This window comes from Catharus ustulatus, chromosome 2 (assembly GCF_009819885.2).
Source record: "Catharus ustulatus isolate bCatUst1 chromosome 2, bCatUst1.pri.v2, whole genome shotgun sequence".
Lineage (NCBI taxonomy): Eukaryota > Metazoa > Chordata > Aves > Passeriformes > Turdidae > Catharus > Catharus ustulatus.
The window spans coordinates 52977642-52998235 of record NC_046222.1 but is presented as its reverse complement, the minus strand read 5'-3'; the positions used below and the strand labels follow the sequence as shown (position 1 = coordinate 52998235).

At 47.1% G+C, this 20594-nt stretch overlaps 1 protein-coding gene across 1 annotated transcript in view; it reads right to left on the bottom strand.

Annotated features, from left to right (window-relative positions):
• The window catches only part of LOC116992835 (beta-1,3-glucosyltransferase-like), a 57123-nt gene extending 36928 nt beyond the window's left edge, over positions 1-20195 (bottom strand). The window contains exons 1-3 of the mRNA XM_033052845.1: positions 20064-20195; positions 10973-11034; positions 8767-8806 (exon numbers count right to left, since the gene is read on the bottom strand). Coding sequence (XP_032908736.1) covers positions 8767-8806; positions 10973-11034; positions 20064-20151 — 190 coding nt within the window. The 5' untranslated portion in view covers positions 20152-20195. The remainder of the gene's footprint in view (positions 1-8766; positions 8807-10972; positions 11035-20063) is intronic.
• Between the last annotated feature and the right edge of the window lie 399 nt (positions 20196-20594).

The window sequence follows — 20594 nt, the reverse complement described above, 5'->3', positions numbered from 1 at the left end:
CAGGTGCAAAGGCAGACCCCACATGGATGTCCTGTCCCTGCTCTCACAGGGACCAGAAGCAGAGCATTTATAGGAGCAGAGCATTTATAGGAGCAGAGCAGGGCCGTGACTCTGTCCCTACAAAGCCTCCAAGCACTTGGGTGCATTTGCCAGCCCCATCGGCATCTCTGTCAGAAGGATGTCATAAGAAATGACAAAAATACCTGTGAGGGTTGAAACTGATACTTGCTCAGCCTTAAGGAGAAACAGGACTTTCATCAAATCAAGTAGTTCAGAATTCCACAGCATTCCCAGCTGGAACCCAAATCCAGCACTGAGCCAGTTCCTGGGAAAAAAGGAGCTCTCTCCCAGCCAAATGCAGAAAATCAGAAGCACTCAGACAGTTCTTTGAGGGAACGCTAATTTACTTAACACCTATCCTAACTTATTGATCACCTATGCTAATTTATGTCCACCCATCTCAGAAGGCCTCTCCCATGACAGTGAACACCAGCTTGGAGCCTGGGGGCCGTCTTGGGCGAGCCTCTTGCAGACCATGCAGCCTCCGTGGTCTCCTGGACACCATCTGTGCCACCAAGCTTGGGTTGCCCCCACCTGGCTCTGGCACAGCATCCTGGGAGCCCTGTGGTGGACACTCATGGCTGCAGGACACTTGTGGCTCTGCCACCTGCTCCTGGGAATGCCTCGCTGGTTCCAGCTTGGTTTCCGTTTCAGCTTCCCGGCTTTCCCTGGCCGTGTCGACATGCTGGGTTGTGCCGGTGCTGTTGATGTCCATGGGATGTTGTTGATCTTGAAGGGAGCAGGAAAAGCTGTCCAGGCGTTCCTCGGTGTTCATAAACTGGAAGGGCTCCCCGAGAGGCTGGGGGGGATCGAGGCCTACAGGACTGAATCTTTGGGAGGGAGGCAGGAACTTGGAGAGAAGGACGGGTCTTGCCATGTGGAGAATCTTGAAGGACTGGGGGCTCTCAGCAGGAACGGGGGCTGTGGGAAGCTGCTCGCAGGGACGTGAGGTCTCAGTGATGGGGAGGTTCTCTGATGGAGGGGGGCAGTCGACATCAGGGAGGGTCTTGTAGCCTTGGCAGTTGTCAGAGGCAGTGGAGGTTCGTGGAGTGCTGGATCTCTCACAGCCTGAGCTTCTTGGACAGATGGTTGGTCCACGACGGAATCTCCTCAGAGGCCTGGAGGCTGTCCCAAGGATGGCCAGTCTCAGTGGGAGCAGGCTCTTGGAGGGACGGAGGCGCCTGGAGCAGTGGGCTGAGGCACAGCAGGGCAGGTGGCCTCCCTTCCACAGCTGCTGCAGCTGTACCCAGAGCGCCTGCCACATCCCGGAATAAAGGGAAGCTGATGTCCCACACGGAACCCAGAGCAGCAGCAGCAGCCTCTGCAGCTCCTTGGCCATACTCAGGCAGGGGCCGCAGCTGCAGGGGACGCTCGGGGAATTCGTGGGAACATGTGGTCGCTTCCAAGGGGTCACACGAGGCCTGCAGGACCTGGGAGCCACAGGGGCTCCTGGACTCCTCCGTGGGCCCCTGGCTTGGACTCTGGGGCGCTTGAGCAGCTTCTGAGTCCTGGCCTGCTGCCCCCATGGTGCCCGGTGGCCAGTGGCCCACCAGAAAGCCACGGTGGCCAGCAGCAGGACAAGTGCAGCCAGCAGGACACCGACCTCGCTCATGGCTCCGGCGTGTGCCATCGCAACTGCACTGGCGGCTGTGGGGTTGGCCCAGTATTTATAGGGATGGCCCTGTGAGGTCACAGTGCTGGGGCCACGACACTGGCTACACCACAGTTCAGCCTCACGCTTGTGTCACCCCCTTTGTGCTGTCACAGCCCCGCCCGCCTCAGGGCAGTGGGAACTGCTCAGCCCTCAGGGTGCTCATGACCAGGAAAGGCCTGGAAGTGGAAAGGGCAGCCCAGCCCATGGCAGTGAAGCATTCCTAGGAGCAAGGGACGCGTCTGGAAGAGGCCTGGTGCCACCACTGCCCACCCCATGGCTCCCAGGACACTGTGGCAGTGCCAGCTGGGAACAGCCTTTGCCCCTTTGTGCCTGAGAAGATCCTGCAGACCTTACATACTGGATTAAAGATTTGGGCCACCAGCTAGCCCTGCCAGAGTTTGTCATATTGAATAGAAACCTGATTTATTGATAAAGTGAGGACCAGGCAGTCCCTGCCTGCAGCATGATACAGGCACGGTGACACAGACATGGTGACAGGGGCATGCTGACTGGCACGGCCCCGTGGCAACTCAAGTACAGTAATTTCACCTGGTCACAACAGATGGTGATAGAATAGATACTTTGATCACATCCTGTGTTGTAACCCAAAACACCACGGCCGGCGTGATTGTTACTAATTCATTACTTTGTTGTGCACGGATCCTCACTGCCAAAAAAAAAAAAAAGTGCACCTTATAGTCCGGTGCGCCTTATGTATGGACTAAGTGCGGACTTTTGCTGACTCCCAGAGGTGCTCCTGATAATCCGGTATGCCTTATAGTCATGAAATAGCTGTAATTTCCTCCCATTACCGGCCGCCAGACATGAGGCTGCTTTGGAGCACTGTAGACGCTGCTCTTGGAGCAGGGCAGCCCTGGGCAGGTGCAAAGGCAGACCCCACATGGATGTCCTGTCCCTGCTCTCACAGGGACCAGAAGCAGAGCATTTATAGGAGCAGAGCATTTACAGGAGCAGAGCAGGGCTGTGACTCTGTCCCTACAAAGCCTCCAAGCACTTGGGTGCATTTGCCAGCCCCATCGGCATCTCTGTCAGAAGGATGTCATAAGAAATGACAAAAATACCTGTGAGGGTTGAAACTGATACTTGCTCAGCCCTAAGGAGAAACAGGACTTTCATCAAATCAAGTAGTTCAGAATTCCACAGCATTCCCAGCTGGAACCCAAATCCAGCACTGAGCCAGTTCCTGGGAGAAAAGGAGTCCTCTCCCAGTCAAATGCAGAAAATCAGAAGCACTCAGACAGTTCTTTGAGGGAACGCTAATTTACTTAACACCTATCCTAACTTATTAATCACCTATGCTAATTTATGTCCACCCATCTCAGAAGGCCTCTCCCATGACAGTGAACACCAGCTTGGAGCCTGGGGGCCGTCTTGGGCGAGCCTCTTGCAGACCATGCAGCCTCCGTGGTCTCCTGGACACCATCTGTGCCACCAAGCTTGGGTTGCCCCCGGTTGGCTCCAGCACAGCATCCTGGGAGCCCTGTGGTGGACACTCGTGGCTGCAGGACACTTGTGGCTCTGCCACCTGCTCCTGGGCATGCCTCGCTGGTTCCAGCTTGGTTTCCGTTTCAGCTTCCCGGCTTTCCCTGGCCGTGTCGACATGCTGGGTTGTGCCGGTGCTGTTGATGTCCATGGGATGTTGTTGATCTTGAAGGGAGCAGGAAAAGCTGTCCAGGCGTTCCTCGGTGTTCATAAACTGGAAGGGCTCCCCGAGAGGCTGGGGGGGATCGAGGCCTACAGGACTGAATCTTTGGGAGGGAGGCAGGAACTTGGAGAGAAGGACGGGTCTTGCCATGTGGAGAATCTTGAAGGACTGGGGGCTCTCAGCAGGAACGGGGGCTGTGGGAAGCTGCTCGCAGGGACGTGAGGTCTCAGTGATGGGGAGGTTCTCCGATGGAGGGGGGCAGTTGACATCAGGGAGGGTCTTGTAGCCTTGGCAGTTGTCAGAGGCAGTGGAGGTTCGTGGAGTGCTGGATCTCTCACAGCCTGAGCTTCTTGGACGGATGGTTGGTCCACGACGGAATCTCCTCAGAGGCCTGGAGGCTGTCCCAAGGATGGCCAGTCTCAGTGGGAGCAGGCTCTTGGAGGGACGGAGGCGCCTGGAGCAGCGAGCTGAGGCACAGCAGGGCAGGTGGCCTCCCTTCCACAGCTGCTGCAGCTGTACCCAGAGCGCCTGCCGCATCCCGGAATAAAGGGAAGCTGATGTCCCACACGGAACCCAGAGCAGCAGCAGCAGCCTCTGCAGCTCCTTGGCCATACTCAGGCAGGGGCCGCAGCCGCAGGGGACGCTCGGGGAATTCGTGGGAACATGTGGTCGCTTCCAAGAGGTCGCACGAGGCCTGCAGGACCTGGGAGCCACAGGGGCTCCTGGACTCCTCCGTGGGCCCCTGGCTTGGACTCTGGGGTGCTTGAGCAGCTTCTGAGTCCTGGCCTGCTGCCCCCGTGGTGCCCGGTGGCCAGTGGCCCACCAGAAAGCCACGGTGGCCAGCAGCAGGACAAGTGCAGCCAGCAGGACACCGACCTCGCTCATGGCTCCGGCGTGTGCCATCGCAACTGCACTGGCGGCTGTGGGGTTGGCCCAGTATTTATAGGGATGGCCCTGTGATGTCACAGTGCTGGGGCCACGACACTGGCTACACCAATGTTCAGCCTCACGCTTGTGTCACCCCCTTTGTGCTGTCACAGCCCCGCCCGCCTCAGGGCAGTGGGAACCGCTCAGCCCTCAGGGTGCTCATGACCAGGAAAGGCCTGGAAGTGGAAAGGGCAGCCCAGCCCATGGCAGTGAAGCATTCCTAGGAGCAAGGGACGCGTCTGGAAGAGGCCTGGTGCCACCACTGCCCACCCCATGGCTCCCAGGACACTGTGGCAGTGCCAGTTGGGAACAGCCTTTGCCCCTTTGTGCCTGAGAAGATCCTGCAGACCTTACATACTGGATTAAAGATTTGGGCCACCAGCTAGCCCTGCCAGAGTTTGTCATATTGAATAGAAACCTGATTTATTGATAAAGTGAGGACCAGGCAGTCCCTGCCTGCAGCATGATACAGGCACGGTGACACAGACATGGTGACAGGGGCATGCTGACTGGCACGGCCCCGTGGCAACTCAAGTACAGTAATTTCACCTGGTCACAACAGATGGTGATAGAATAGATACTTTGATCACATCCTGTGTTGTAACCCAAAACACCACGGCCGGCGTGATTGTTACTAATTCATTACTTTGTTTTGTGCGGGTCCTCACTGCCAAAAAAAAAAAAAAGTGTACCTTATAGTCCGGTGCGCCTTATGTATGGACTAAGTGCGGACTTTTGCTGACTCCCAGAGGTGCTCCTGATAATCCAGTATGCCTTATAGTCGTGAAATTGCTGTAATTTCCTCCCATTACCGGCCGCCAGACATGAGGCTGCTTGGAGCACTGTAGACGCTGCTCTTGGAGCAGGGCAGCCCTGGGCAGGTGCAAAGGCAGACCCCACATGGATGTCCTGTCCCCGCTCTCACAGGGACCAGAAGCAGAGCATTTATAGGAGCAGAGCATTTATAGGAGCAGAGCAGGGCCGTGACTCTGTCCCTACAAAGCCTCCAAGCACTTGGGTGCATTTGCCAGCCCCATCGGCATCTCTGTCAGAAGGATGTCATAAGAAATGACAAAAATACCTGCGAGGGTTGAAACTGATACTTGCTCAGCCCTAAGGAGAAACAGGACTTTCATCAAATCAAGTAGTTCAGAATTCCACAGCATTCCCAGCTGGAACCCAAATCCAGCACTGAGCCAGTTCCTGGGAGAAAAGGAGTCCTCTCCCAGTCAAATGCAGAAAATCAGAAGCACTCAGACAGTTCTTTGAGGGAACGCTAATTTACTTAACACCTATCCTAACTTATTAATCACCTATGCTAATTTATGTCCACCCATCTCAGAAGGCCTCTCCCATGACAGTGAACACCAGCTTGGAGCCTGGGGGCCGTCTTGGGCGAGCCTCTTGCAGACCATGCAGCCTCCGTGGTCTCCTGGACACCATCTGTGCCACCAAGCTTGGGTTGCCCCCAGTTGGCTCTGGCACAGCATCCTGGGAGCCCTGTGGTGGACACTCGTGGCTGCAGGACACTTGTGGCTCTGCCACCTGCTCCTGGGCATGCCTCGCTGGTTCCAGCTTGGTTTCCGTTTCAGCTTCCCGGCTTTCCCTGGCCGTGTCGACATGCTGGGTTGTGCCGGTGCTGTTGATGTCCATGGGATGTTGTTGATCTTGAAGGGAGCCGGAAAAGCTGTCCAGGCATTCCTCGGTGTTCATAAACTGGAAGGGCTCCCCGAGAGGCTGGCGGGGATCGAGGCCTACAGGAGTGAATCTTTGGGAGGGAGGCAGGAACTTGGAGAGAAGGACGGGTCTTGCCATGTGGAGAATCTTGAAGGACTGGGGGCTCTCAGCAGGAACGGGGGCTGTGGGAAGCTGCTCGCAGGGATGTGAGGTCTCAGTGATGGGGAAGTTCTCCAATGGAGGGGGGCAGTTGGCAGCAGGGAGGGTCTTGTAGCCTTGGCGGCTGTCAGAGGCAGTGGAGGTTCGTGGAGTGCTGGATCTCTCACAGCCTGAACTTCTTGGACGGATGGTTGGTCCATGACGGAATCTCCTCAGAGGTCTGGAGGTTGTCCTAAGGATGGCCAGTCTCAGTGGGAGCAGGCTCTTGGAGGGACGGAGGCGCCTGGAGCAGCGGGCTGAGGCACAGCAGGGCAGGTGGCCTCCCTTCCACAGCTGCTGCAGCTGTACCCAGAGCGCCTGCCACATCCCGGAATAAAGGGAAGCTGATGTCCCACACGGAACCCAGAGCAGCAGCAGCAGCCTCTGCAGCTCCTTGGTCATACTCAGGCAGGGGCCGCAGCCGCAGGGGACGCTCGGGGAATTCGTGGGAACATGTGGTCGCTTCCAAGAGGTCGCACGAGGCCTGCAGGACCTGGGAGCCACAGGGGCTCCTGGACTCCTCCGTGGGCCCCTGGCTTGGACTCTGGGGTGCTTGAGCAGCTTCTGAGTCCTGGCCTGCTGCCCCCGTGGTGCCCGGTGGCCAGTGGCCCACCAGAAAGCCACGGTGGCCAGCAGCAGGACAAGTGCAGCCAGCAGGACACCGACCTCGCTCATGGCTCCGGCGTGTGCCATCGCAACTGCACTGGCGGCTGTGGGGCTGGCCCAGTATTTATAGGGATGGCCCTGTGATGTCACAGTGCTGGGGCCATGACACTGGCTACACCACAGTTCAGCCTCACGCTTGTGTCACCCCCCTTTGTGCTGTCACAGCCCCGCCTGCCTCAGGACAGTGGGAACGGCTCAGCCCTCAGGGTGCTCATGACCAGGAAAGGCCTGGAAGTGGAAAGGGCAGCCCAGCCCATGGCAGTGAAGCATTCCTAGGAGCAAGGGACGCATCTGGAAGAGGCCTGGTGCCACCACTGCCCACCCCATGGCTCCCAGGACACTGTGGCAGTGCCAGCTGGGAACAGCCTTTGCCCCTTTGTGCCTGAGTAGATCCTGCAGACCTTACATACTGGATTAAAGATTTGGGCCACCAGCTAGCCCTGTCAGAGTCTGTCATATTGAATAGAAACCTGATTTATTGATAAAGTGAGGACCAGGCAGTCCCTGCCTGCAGCATGATACAGGCACGGTGACACAGACATGGTGACAGGGGCATGCTGACTGGCACGGCCCCGTGGCAACTCAAGTACAGTAATTTCACCTGGTCACAACAGATGGTGATAGAATAGATACTTTGATCACATCCTGTGTTGTAACCCAAAACACCACGGTTGGCGTGATTGTTACTAATTCATTACTTTGTTGTGCACGGATCCTCACTGCCAAAAAAAAAAAAGTGCACCTTATAGCCCGGTGCGCCTTATGTATGGACAAAGGTCGGAAATTTGCTGACTTCCTGATGCGCACCTTATAACCCGGTGTGCCTTATAGTCGTGAAATTACTGTACTTAATAAAAGACATATTCAGTGTATGAAAACGTCAACAGAAAACAGTACAATATTGAACACCTCAGTTGTTTCTCAGGTTGAGAAACACCCAATGACTCCAGAGAAAGAGCAGTCTCTTGAAAGAATAATCTCCAAATGTGCTACTGTGATCTTTACATAACAGTTCAAACCAGAAGAATGAAATACCACAGGAACTAAAACCCATCAAGAACTACATTCTGTTTCAAGCCCTTACATTTTACCTATAGAAGTGGGTTAAAAGACCTAAAAAAACCCCAAAAAGTTCAAACCAAAATAACTTTATTAGGAAGAGGCAAAAAAATTGATGTATTGCATCAGACCAGCAATTCATCTAGTCCAGTATATTTTTTAACAGTAGTAAGAGGAAAGAGTACTTAGGGACATCACAAAACCTTCACTTTCTCCAGTGCTCCTCATACCCTCACAGTATTGACAAATGTTATCTTAGCAAATACCAGAAGACAGACATAATTAAGTTGGTCCTTTTAGACCAAGCAGAGCCAAGTCCTGAAGGTTTAGCATAGTGAGAAGTCTACCCTTACAGTGCAGAGAATGCAAGTCAGGTCTGTTAATTTTTTTTGCCAGAAGGACATCAGACTTGTCTTCAGAGAAGGCAGAACTTTGCAGAATTTTTATTCTCATTATTTATCACGTGTCCAGCAGCAAAACTTGTTTTACCACTATTTTACCTATTAATGTTTGACATGCTTCTTAAATACTTGCTTCTAGATATTACAAAGCTGTTATAATTTATTACAAGCAACTTCTAAAAACCCTAATTATTACATTTAGAGCCTAGCAGAATGGTAAAAAATTCAGTTTCATCTGAAGTTCCTACAAGAACAGCTACTAAATATCATAAAATTTTATTTCAAACTATGGTGCACTACAAAAAGCAATTATTAATCCATGTGCTTGTGCACATGTTCACAGAAAACTTAACAAGAACTGCAAGTATAATCGAAGATTTAGAATCCTCTGTTTGATGAGACTACATGAACCAAAAAAAAAAGAAAGTATTTGTGAAACAGCACTATACTCTACTTACCTCTGCCTATTTTACTAGTTGTTCTACTTTTTTCAGACTTCTAGAAGAAAGAACAAAAAAAAACCAAGTAAGAATATACAAAAAGCCTCAAATATTTCTACAGAAATACACCGAGAGTCAAAGCACTCATCAGATTCTAAATGTATACACAGATGTTTCAACTCAAAAATTAATATGAAAAATAAAGTAAAATGTTATTCATCATCAAGAATTGCAAAAGATATCCTAAACACTTGCATACTATTACTCAGAAAATAGAGCAAGGCGAGAAAAGAGAAAATGCTTTTTCGTGACTCAATTTATACCAGAGCTCTTTAAATTATTACTATAATGTCTTTTTGTAATTATTTATTTTTTTATTATGTATCTCCCGAGCGCTAAGTTTGGAATATGGAGCTCTACAATAAAAACACACCTGTTCAGTGTGGAAAAAAACCCAACACACTCTATTCATTTAATCTACTATCAAAATGCAATTCTTAAAGACTCAAATGCAATTTATATCAAGACAAATATCAAAAGGTATTTGCACATAACATGACTCCACTGGAATTTATTCACAGGTATCACAAACATCAGGTATCTCTGCACTGCCCAGAAAATTGTAAGAAGGAAAACAGAGCTTTCATTTGTTGCCCAATTTATCCCAGGTGACAGCACCCCAGTGCTTTGGTTTGACCTCATGAAAAAATCAAACTCATCTTTGCTAATTCCATAAGACTGTTGTAGGATTGATCTTGGTTCCATGTTTTAAGACTTTCAGATAGAAATGCCATACATATCCTTAGCAGTAAGCTCATACATAGTTTTCCTACCCTTGAGACAAGTTCTATTTTTAAATACTTAGCCCCCTCAATTTTTAAAATATCAGCTCCATGTAATCCTTTTAGCTCTATTTGCATTGGATGATCTTTCCTCTGACTTTTGCACTGAAATGAATAACCTCCAACTTCCCTGGTAGTCATCTGTAAAATTACTGCAACTCCATCCATTCTTATGATCCTTTCCCTGATGTCTGGGTTAATAAAGTTTAAAAGATTAATTTACTTTGATGTCTAGACATAACACTGTCATTATATAGCACAGTAAGTTAACATTTTAAGCTAACTTGTATAAGAAAAAATAATGATTTTCCAAGCAAACAAAAACCTATGTGTTTTGTGGTACAAAAGAAGAACAAGCCATATTTGAAACTACTTTTATTAAAACACAAACCAATTGTTGCCTATTATATTCCTGTTAATGTTCTTTTTAAGAAAAGGGAGAAAAATATATTTTGACCTGAAGAGTTCTAGGAAGCACCTCTGACTTTATCTGAGGGAAGGTTTTGAAACTCTAAAATAGTATGAAAGCCTTCATAAATTATATCCTCTCTAAGAAGGGTAGCAGCTGGATTGAGACAGTGACGGAATTTAACAAACAGCATGTTTGGTATTGTCATTATTACTACTATGACAACAGAATGACATGACCAAATCTCCCAGACACTGGCAGATTAGCAGTTTGCAATAGGGATATTTTCCACTTAGAAAAATTACTGTAGTCATAGCAATCACAATCAAAATCAAAAAATATTTAGAAATATGTACTTCTGACTATATTTCTATTTTATGTCAGATCACTAGATCTAAATGGAATTTATAGATTCTAACTATTGATTCATTCCAGTTTTTTATTTTCCTCCCTTAAATATCTATACACAAATATCTGTTACAACTATGTACTCATATAAAAGTAGTAATCAGAAATCTGTCAAAGGACATGCATGCATACACACCTAACACTCAGTATGTTACTTAAAGCTAGGTCTAGCTCTGACCATTAGTTCTCCTAATCTGAATAACTTGAAATTTAATACATGAGCTTTGCTTGAGCTGTGACTTGAGTGGTAATATGTAATAACGCTAATTTGGCACAGAGGCAGCCATTTCCCTCTCAGTGTATTATATAATTAACAAAACCAAGAAGAAAGGAAAACCTGTCTTTGAATTAATAAAGGTTATGTACTCAAAAACTTTTCTCAACAGCAATAGCACTAAGAACTTACATGACACACAGCAGAAAGACATCACATGAAATTTGGTACTACTGAAGTCAATAATTAAATATTCAATGCCGCAGATATTGGGCTCTCTGCTTAGGTCTGTTCTATCTTATATTGTAATGTCTGTAAAATGTTCCTCCTGTAGCAATTAAAATTCATTACCTGCAGCACTGGTAGTTCAGTCTCATCTTCTGCACCTTCAGAAACTACACTTAGAGCAAAGGCTGAAAGAAAAAATAGACTTTTTTCATATTACAGGAGCTCACCTTCACAACTGATGAAGTTCTGCAGCAAAAAAAAAAAACCAAACAATTCCTCCCCCCCATTCATTTAGGTAGATTTTTCACATTAAATGATACTGTATTTGTAATAATCTTTGTGAACATGAGAGTCTGTTCTTCAAGAATTTATACATTTGCTGCCTGACAGCTCCCACATCATTATTTTAAAAATGACTCTGATATGAAGCCAATTTTTCTTGGCTTCAAGGCAAATAAATCCCTTTAAAAAAATCTGTTCAGTCCAGTAGCTCACTTGATAGCAGCCTAATGTGCTACCACACAGGAGACCTGCAGTCCACTGTTTCTAGGTTAAAGTTTGGATTTCCAAAGCTTCTCTTGGAACCACAAAAAATGACAGCGGCTGACAGAAATTTCTATCAAAAGTGAAGATGACTATCACAGGCTTTGAATGCCATCTTTGAAAAACAGTCGAACTTGTAAATGCATGAGACCCAAATAAATGTTTACAAAAAGAACAGGGACCCTACAGAGCTAATCTGCACAGAAGTAGCATTTTCTTAAACTATTTATAGTGACACCACCCTTTGCATACACTTCTGGTTTATTGTATTAGAAAAAATAATCGGGTTCTGGAGTTACTTTTTCGTTGTTGATGTAATCAATTTGTCTCAGCCTGCTCATTTGTAAAAGCAGTTCCATTTAACATACGGAAGTCTTGCTAAGATTCTTCTTAAGAAGTCTTTTTCTTAAAAGTACTAAAGAGATGCAAATGAAAGCAAACTGTTACAATTTGGAAGGAATTCAAGATACTATTCATCATGGTCAAATTGATGGTTTTCTTAAAAACTGGGGCAGAAAACAGATTCAAGTGGATTGTCTCACTACAAATTTAAATTATTTATTGCTTGAAATTTACTTCAGCGTGAACTGTTAGTCATTATCATTCCTTTGATGCACTACAAACCTACAATATAGGACAGCAAGACCAGATTGTCCTAGGTCTAGGATGCCCCATCTCTGAACACCTACATCCTTATCCTCTTCCAGCTGGAGATCAAATTTCATCAAGTGTCCAGGAGCTGAGGTTCACAGTGACATCTCAGGTCCTGGTTAACTTGCATCTCAAATTACACTACTAGATCCAGACATCCCAAAAATCATTCTAACACACCAGACTCGTGGTGGCCATAAATCAGAATCATAGAATATTCTGAGTTGGAAGGGACCCACAACTCTTAAATGAGTGGCTAGTGCAGGGACTGAACCCACGGAATGAGCACCAGGCTCTAACCAGCTGAGCAAATCTCAAGGTCACTTTCCTCCTTTTCTCCCAATATAACAGTATTTATAGATTCAGACAAGGAACAGCTTCCCCTACACAAACCAGATCTACACCTTCTTCTTGACACAATCCTAATTATAAGATCAACACAAAACATCCTTATTCCAGGAAATGTATTAATTATGTAGTATTAACCTGAAGAAGTTGTCACTTCATAAATTCAGCCTTATTCACAAGCCTAATTTTCAGTTTTTAATGTGCACCCAAGGAATGACACATGAAACCTAAGACAACTGTGACTGACAAGAGATGCTGCCTCTGTCACCACACTGCATTCAATAACCCATGCCACACTGATCCTAAGCTTTATAAAATATTAACAAACATGATCCTTGAAACAAATCAACCAATAATCAGATCACCTGTTTCACACCACATCTTTAGCTCTTCAGGGAATTACAGTAATTTCACGATTATAAGCCGCACTGAGTATAAGCCGCACTTCCGGGTGTCAGCTTTTCATTCTTTGTCCATATATAAGCCACACCTGATTATAAGCCGCATGTTACAATACAGAGTGTGATAAAAGGTATCTATTCTATCACCATCTGTTGAGGGTGGGGGCAGTGATCCTTATCTCCATGGGAGACATTCTGCTAATGGGTCATCCATTAAAACCAGGTGGGGCATTGTTCTTTATCTTTTCACACCCCCATCCTTCCTCCAGGGAGTCATTTTCTGCTAATGGCCCATTGAGTCCCACTGTGGGACTGATAAAATTACTTCATCCCATTGGAAGTTGCTCCAGCTAGGGGGAAGAGCCCAACATTTCTTACCAAGATAAAAAACAGAGGTTTTGGGACACTAACGGAGCCCCTTTCTCTACTGGACTCCAGAGGAAAACCGGATTTCTCCACATCACCACTGGACCTCCAGAGGGAAACTGCACCTTCTACAGGAGCACTGCTTCAACTGAATCACATCTGTCACTGCAGGAGAATGCAGCCACCATTTAATGGGACTGCTACCAACACCCTGCCTGACAGGGTGTCAGGTTGTACTCTGACTTTGTCAGGGTTTGGAGTTTGTTCCTTTGTAGTACTGTATTGCTATTTTAATTTCCCTAGAAAAGAACTGTTATTCCTAATTCCCATATTTTTGCCTGAAAGCCCCTTGATTTCAAAATTATAATAATTTGGAGGGAGGGGGTTTACATTCTCCATTTCAAAGAGAAATTCCTGCCTTTCTCAGCAGACACCTGTCCTCCAAACTAAAACAGCAACTTTTTGTTCTTTGTCTGTATATAAGCCACACCTGATTATAGGCCACATTTTGGGTTCAGACCAAAATTTTTGTCAAAATGGTGCGGCTTATAATCGTGAAATTACTGTAATTAAACAACCTACTCATCCTGGATTTACAGAACCATAGATTTGTTGAGGTTGGACAGGATGTCTAATGGTCATTTAGTTCAACCCCCCAGAAACAGATCCTCAAGACCCTATCTAGTTAGGTTTTGATTATTTCCTAGAACAGATTCCATAAACGCTCTGAGTAACCTCTTCTAGTGTTCATTCTTAGATTAAAAATAAAAAAAACCAACAAAACGCAAACAACAAAACAAACAAAAACCAAATAAAGAAGTAATTATGTTCAAGCAGAATTTCCTGTATTTCAGTTCGTGTAAACTGATTCGTGTTCTGCTAAGTACCAGAGTCTGGTTCTGTCTTCTTTATTGCATCCCATCAGGTATTTAAATGTTGGATGTCCTCCCTGAACCTTCTTTTCTCCAGGCTAAACAGCCCCAGTTCCTTCAGCCTCTCCTTGTCTGTCAGGGGTTCCAATCTATTAATAATGTCCATGGTCCTTTGCTGGACTCACTCCAGTATGCCATGTCTCTCTTGTACTGGAGAGCCCAAACTGGGATACAGCACCCTAGGAGTGTCACACCAGTGCTGAGCAGACAGGAGGGGCCACCTCCCTTGCCCTGCTGCCAACACTCTTCCCCCTGCAGCTCAGAGGGCTGTTGGCCATCATTGCCACAATGGTTAAACACTACTGGAGCCACTCATCAGAGCCCACGAGCCAACCAAGTCAGTTTTCTATCCACTTTGCTGCCCAGAGACACACCCATACTTCTATCAGTTTGTTATGACATTATAGGAGGCAGGAGTAAACTCAAACTCCTTGCTGAAGTTGAGATGAACAACATCCACTGCTTTCTTCACACTCATGAAGGCAGTCGTGTCATCACAGAAGTTTTTTGGGTTGGTTAAGCATGACTGCCCATTCATAAGAACATGGTGACTTCTCCCAGTCACCCTCTTGTCCTTTATATGCTTGTCTTGTCCTTTCTTGTTTGGCAGTGATACTGAGGGTTATTTGCTCCATCACCTTCCCAGGGACTGAGGTACCACTAGCCAACTTATCCTTGCCCTTCTTGAAGACCAGGGTGATATTCTAGTCTTGAGGAAACTCCCCTCAGTCACCATCACCTTTCAAAGATTGACACCATCAAACTCCACCAGTGCTTGTATGTGCCCACCATCAGGTCCTGTGGCATCTGTATGTCCAGTTTGTTTAAATGTTCCTTAAACCAGTCCTCCTCCAGTGGGATTAACTCTTCTATGTTCCAGACTTTCTCATGAGTTTCAGGACCCTGGGATTTCTGAAGGTGAGTCTTAGAAATATTGATCAAGGCAAGAAGGTTCGAAGTTCCTTGCCCTTTTTTATATCCTTCATTTAACTCTGTCCTCCATTCATAAGAAGATCTATTATTATTTTCCCTAGTCTCCCTTTTGCTGATACACCTGCAGAAGCCCTTTTTCTTACCTTTCAATAGTTGAATCCCTCACCAGATTCAACTCCAGGTGGGCCATGAGTTTCCCAATGGCATACCTGCACTCTCAGACAGTGTCTCCATGTTACTCTTGTGGAGACCTGACTGTATTTCCATCTCTTATGTGCTTCCTTTTTTATGTTTGAGCTTTTCCAGGAGCTCCTGTTTGTGCATGTGGGCCTCCTGTCATCTTTGCCTACCTTTCTGCATGTGAGAATGGATCATTATTGCAGGAGATGAGCCTTGAAAATCAACCAGCTCTGACCCTGTCACACAGTGCAATTTCAACACTCACAAATGCAATTTATTCAACAAACCAATACATGCAATGAACGTTAGTCTCTTGCTATATCATTATTCTTATTCTCCATGGTTTCAGAAAGTCAGCTTCCCCTCCTTTTCCAACAATTTAAAATGACTTGGTATCTTTTACATTAAATATATCAGGAAGACCTTTTCCAGCTAATGCATTTTAATAAGACAAGAACTGTTCAGACTATTTTTTAACTACTGAAGAACCATTAACAAAACAGACTAACAGACCCCTGAAGACACCATCAAAAAAGCCTCAAGAGTCCTCACCCAACAGTAATGAAGTTTTTCACGCTTGCAGGCTATATGAATTTATCCTTAGCAACACTCTTCTACCTGATTAGCAAATCTGTTATGCACATCTAATTTGATAAAGCAGCTGTCAGAAGTCTACTGTGGCCAAGACTGCTCCGGCTAAGCAACCTGATCTCTCAGCATGGAAATAAATATCCTCTTCTAAGGATTTACTGGGAAAAGGGCAGCAGGAAAAGAACATGGTAAATTTAGCTGGTCTACAAAATACCAACAAAGGGACCACAGGGTAGGTAGAAAACACAGTGCCTTGGCACAAGTGGACAACTCCAAGATTAATTCATTCACATGCAATTCCCTTACAAGAGGTTTGTGACGTAGGTGTTCCCAGGAATGGACCACTGACGGAAAAATTCTAACTCCAGATGCAGCTCATGACCAGGTCGCTTGTACAACACAGGCAGAAACTATAAATTCTCTGTGTGAAGGATATCTTTTTGTTGCATGCAAGGCACATGTGCACAAAGAAGGATGACCTATGTTTAGGAGCTATCAGATGCTACTGTAACAAAACAGTAACTTTTCTCGCCCAAACATCGTTATTAATTCAGACAACTGCAACGGATTTCTTTTGGTATAACTCCCTAAAACGCATATCGATGCCTGGAGCTAGAGGCACCTTTGCTAAATCCAGAATTTCCTCTAATCCTTTTCTGTTTTCTAATACAACGCAACCATACCTCAGCTGGACCACTGACTTGCCACAGAGCACAGAGAAAATAAGATTGCAAGAAGTAACTTATTAGCTGGTAAAAGTGCAAGCCCTGCAGCTACCACAGTAACCAAAAGACCAGGGAGATTACAGTAATTTCACGACTATAAGGCACACCCTTTTGACTAAAATTTTCCCCGGAACCCGGAAGTGCGCCTTATAGTCCGGTGCGCCTTATCTGATGGACAAAGTTCAAAAATTTTGCCTACCCAGAAGTGAGAGCTGTGAGCCACGGGGGGAGCCGGCAGGGCCATGGCTGCCAGGTGGAGGTGAGGTGGAGCAGCGGCGGGCACGCCCCGGCCCCGTGCAGGCAGAGCCGCCCCTCCAGAGGCATGCCCTGGCCCCGTGGAAGTGGAGCTGCCCCTCCAGAGGCACCCCCCGGCCCCGTGGAGGCGGCACGGAGGGGCGGCAGCCATGCCTCGGCCCCACTGGATACAGGCGGGCCCGGGGGCCAATGGCTGCCGGACTGAGGTAGGGCCTTGTCCAGCAACCGCGCGGGGGGAGCTGGGGGCAGAGCCTCGCTGCAAAAAAAAAGTGCGCCTTATAGTCCGGTGCGCCTTATCTGATCTACAAAGTTGCAAATTTTGCCGACTCCCGGGGGGCCGGGGGGTGCGCCTTTTAGTCTGGTGCGCCTTATGGTCGTGAAATTACTGTAACTGTACCTTTTCTCATAAACAAAGCTACACAAAGCAGAAAAAAAACCAGCAAGGCATCATCTTAAGTGCAACCTGCAATCTTGTATTTGTCACTTCATTATTTAATGCACTGTGTACTCTGAAGGTTGTTAGCACACATTGTGCATTAACATCATGTCATCTGGCACAAGCAGGCAGAATCAGAATGTGTCAATCGCTAGTCCTCCCCTCCTTTTGCTAAATGGCCAAGAACTGAGGATAAGAAAAGCAAAGAAATTTTAGAAACGCTTCAAAGTTCTACATTATCATCAATCTTATCTTTGTGTCTTTTGAGAGCATGACTAAAATCCACCAGAAAACCTAGACAACATATTTGGATCCATTCAAAACCTGGACATCTAATATGAGAATTCCTATTCAATTAAATTCCTTCAACTCCTATTTATTTTTGTCAAGTGTTTTATTATTTCCATTAAAATTTTGATAAACGAATAGACTTGCTTATAACACTAGAAAGTAAAACTCAGCAAATATTTTCATTGTTCAGCAACCAAACTGCAGGAATATGTGCAGGATAGAAAAATGGATGTAAATGCTGCAGCATTAAAATACAATAAACTGTATAAATAAATAAATATCACATTTTATATGTACAAGCAATCCACTCCTCAGTAACACTCTTTCTTGCATACACAACTTCCAAACGTTTACAATTATATGTCCTTGAAGTGCAAAGGATGCTAAAACCTGAGGAGTTAACTCTTTGCTTTCAAAGACTAATCCACCTGAGAAAGAAAAGCATCACTTCTATTATATTCCCCTTTTACAGTCTGATTCACGGTTGACTGACCCCAGAGTCACTCCAACCACCTCACTGAGCTGTGGGTCAGTTTAAATGAGCTACAAAAAAGTAACAATTCCATTACTTAATATATGGTAATACTGTGACTGATAATAACCACTTCAAATAATGACAGCTAGTGATTATGTTGTACACAGTGGAGAAAACACTTAAAATACAATTTCTTTATACTTCTAATAATAATTTAATGAAAGGTCTATTTTTGTTTTGGCTGGGTTTCTTCCCCCTTACAAGTTTTCAAAGAACATAAGATTCTGTGGGTTGACATGATACCAGAGAAAATCTGCACTGATGCTGTCAGTCAAAGAGATGGGATCTTCAGTTTTGAGACAGCCTGTGAGCACAATAAATTATTTTGTGTATTTATATGCAAGCTTTTATAATATTTCTTCACTGTTGCCACCCCATCAGCACCAAAGACTGGTCTAGCCAGATTAGAATGTATTACAAATTCATCAACACAAAATGGGGAGAGAGCAGGGGGAAGAAGAAGAGGAGAGGCTGATGCAAGCAAATTTACAGCATCTGAAGCTTTCCATAAAATAAAAGCAACTACTTATATTTTTTTTTAACAAATGGCACATAATGGGATGAAGGCAGTTGAAATCACCACTTTGAACCACTGGAACATCTAAATGAGTGCTGTGTACATCACTATCTTTATAAAAGGCAAGCAAAGAAAAAACATGGAAGAAAAAGCATCATCATGATCCCTTCTGATTGCCTAGAAGTTGCACCATACAAAATCATCTGAATACATTTTCTCATTCTGTAAGCTGCCACTTGCAAGCTGGAATTGATGAAATTACTGAACTAAAGACAGACAAGCTGTTTGCTTCTGCACAAGGTAACCCAAATTATTTCTGTTTTCAAAGAACAAACTTACTATCCAGGCCATCTCAAAGGCACGGGTTATTTGGAAAAGGACAGACTCTGTAACTTACACTGGTATCAGAAAACCAAAAGAAAACCACAATACTGCAGGAAGCTTCTGGTGAATAAATTCCATATAAGCATTTACCAAGACCTACTAAACAAGAACATGTTTCCATTTCTGCTTTCTACCTGCATGTATGTAGGTATATATGCATGTAGAATAAGTACAGATATGGGAAAAACTGAATCTACTATTCTCTGACTATGATTTCAATCTGTTTGCGATTACAAGTGCTGTAGTACCTTATTGGAGCCAAACTACTCATCCCAGAAAGAATGAAATGCAGCTTTAGGAAGAGCTATAGAGTATTAGGACTCCTCCAAAACCCAAGCTGTATCAGTGAAAGGAAAAGCGTTTAGCAGAAGAAAAACCAAAATATCACAGTTTTACTTTGCTGAAAATGTGATTTATTAGTACCACATTTCCCCTGCATATTTTTTATGCACAAGCCATAGCAGTGGAAGAGAATCAAATCCAAAGGCTCACAACAAACTGACAAGCCTATGCAAACAGAGATGAAAATATTTAGGAATAGAAATAATGAGAAACAGAATAGATGCAAACATTTACTTCTGTCTTTTACACTCACGCCAACAGCTCCCAACTCCAGGAGCCTGTAGCAACCCAATCACTGACATAGTACTACTAATCCTTCTCCTTTCATCTTCTCCCACTTGACTAGACACATGAAAATCATCTCTAAAGCAGAGTAAGGTATTTTTTTCCTCTCGGCTGGCATTTTAGGCGGGCGGTTTTGCTTTTCCCCCCTCCCTGAGCAGAACACCCCGGCAGTGCGGCGCTGCCCAGACACGAGCACGAGTGCTCCGCGCTGGACTCGGCTGCTCCACGGAGCTGTTCCCGATCCCAGGGCAGGTTTCCCCCGGCCCCGCTCCCGGCGCTGCCCCGCAGCCCGGATCACCAACAAACTTCGGGAACAGGGGCACCTCGGCTCCGCCGCCTCCCCGCGCGGGGCGGGACACGGCGGCCAGGAAGCGGCTCCGGCGCCGCTCCGAGCTCTCCGTGCCCTCCTCCCGGCCATCCCCTCCTCGGAGGGGCCGAGCGTCCCGCCTCTCCTCCCTTCACCTCGCCATGGCGTCCCGGCCCGGCCCCCGCCACTCACCCCGGGCGCGGAGCGGCGGGAGAAGGAAGACGAGGTGGGCGCAGGCAGCGAAGAGGAGCCAGCGGCTGCAGCCGCGCTCCCGAGACATCTCGGCGGGGCCGCCGAGCCCACGGCGCGGGGAGCGGGCGAGGGGCACGGGGCGCCCGCCTGCCCGCCTCTGCCGCAGGAGCGCGGGCGAGCGGCCTCCGGCTGCCGGCGGGGCCGCGGTCGCCGCCTGCCCGCCCTCCTCCTCCTCCTCCTCCTCCTCCTCCCTTCCCTCCTCCCGGCAGGACCGGCCGCCAGCGCCGGCAGCGGGGGAGGCGCTCGGCGGCCGCGCCCTCTGGCGGCAGCAGCGGGACAGGCAGCGCTCTGCGGCCCCGCGCTCCGGGGCGCTGCTCGCGGGGACGGGAGTGAGCGAGCGTCCTGCCCGAAATAATCCCGGTGATAATCCACCGCTCCCCTTGGCCTCTAACTCTGCTCAGCCCTCCGCTGGAACGGGCCGCCGGGGAGGTGGTGGAGTCACCGACTGCATGTGGCATTCAGTGCCCTGGT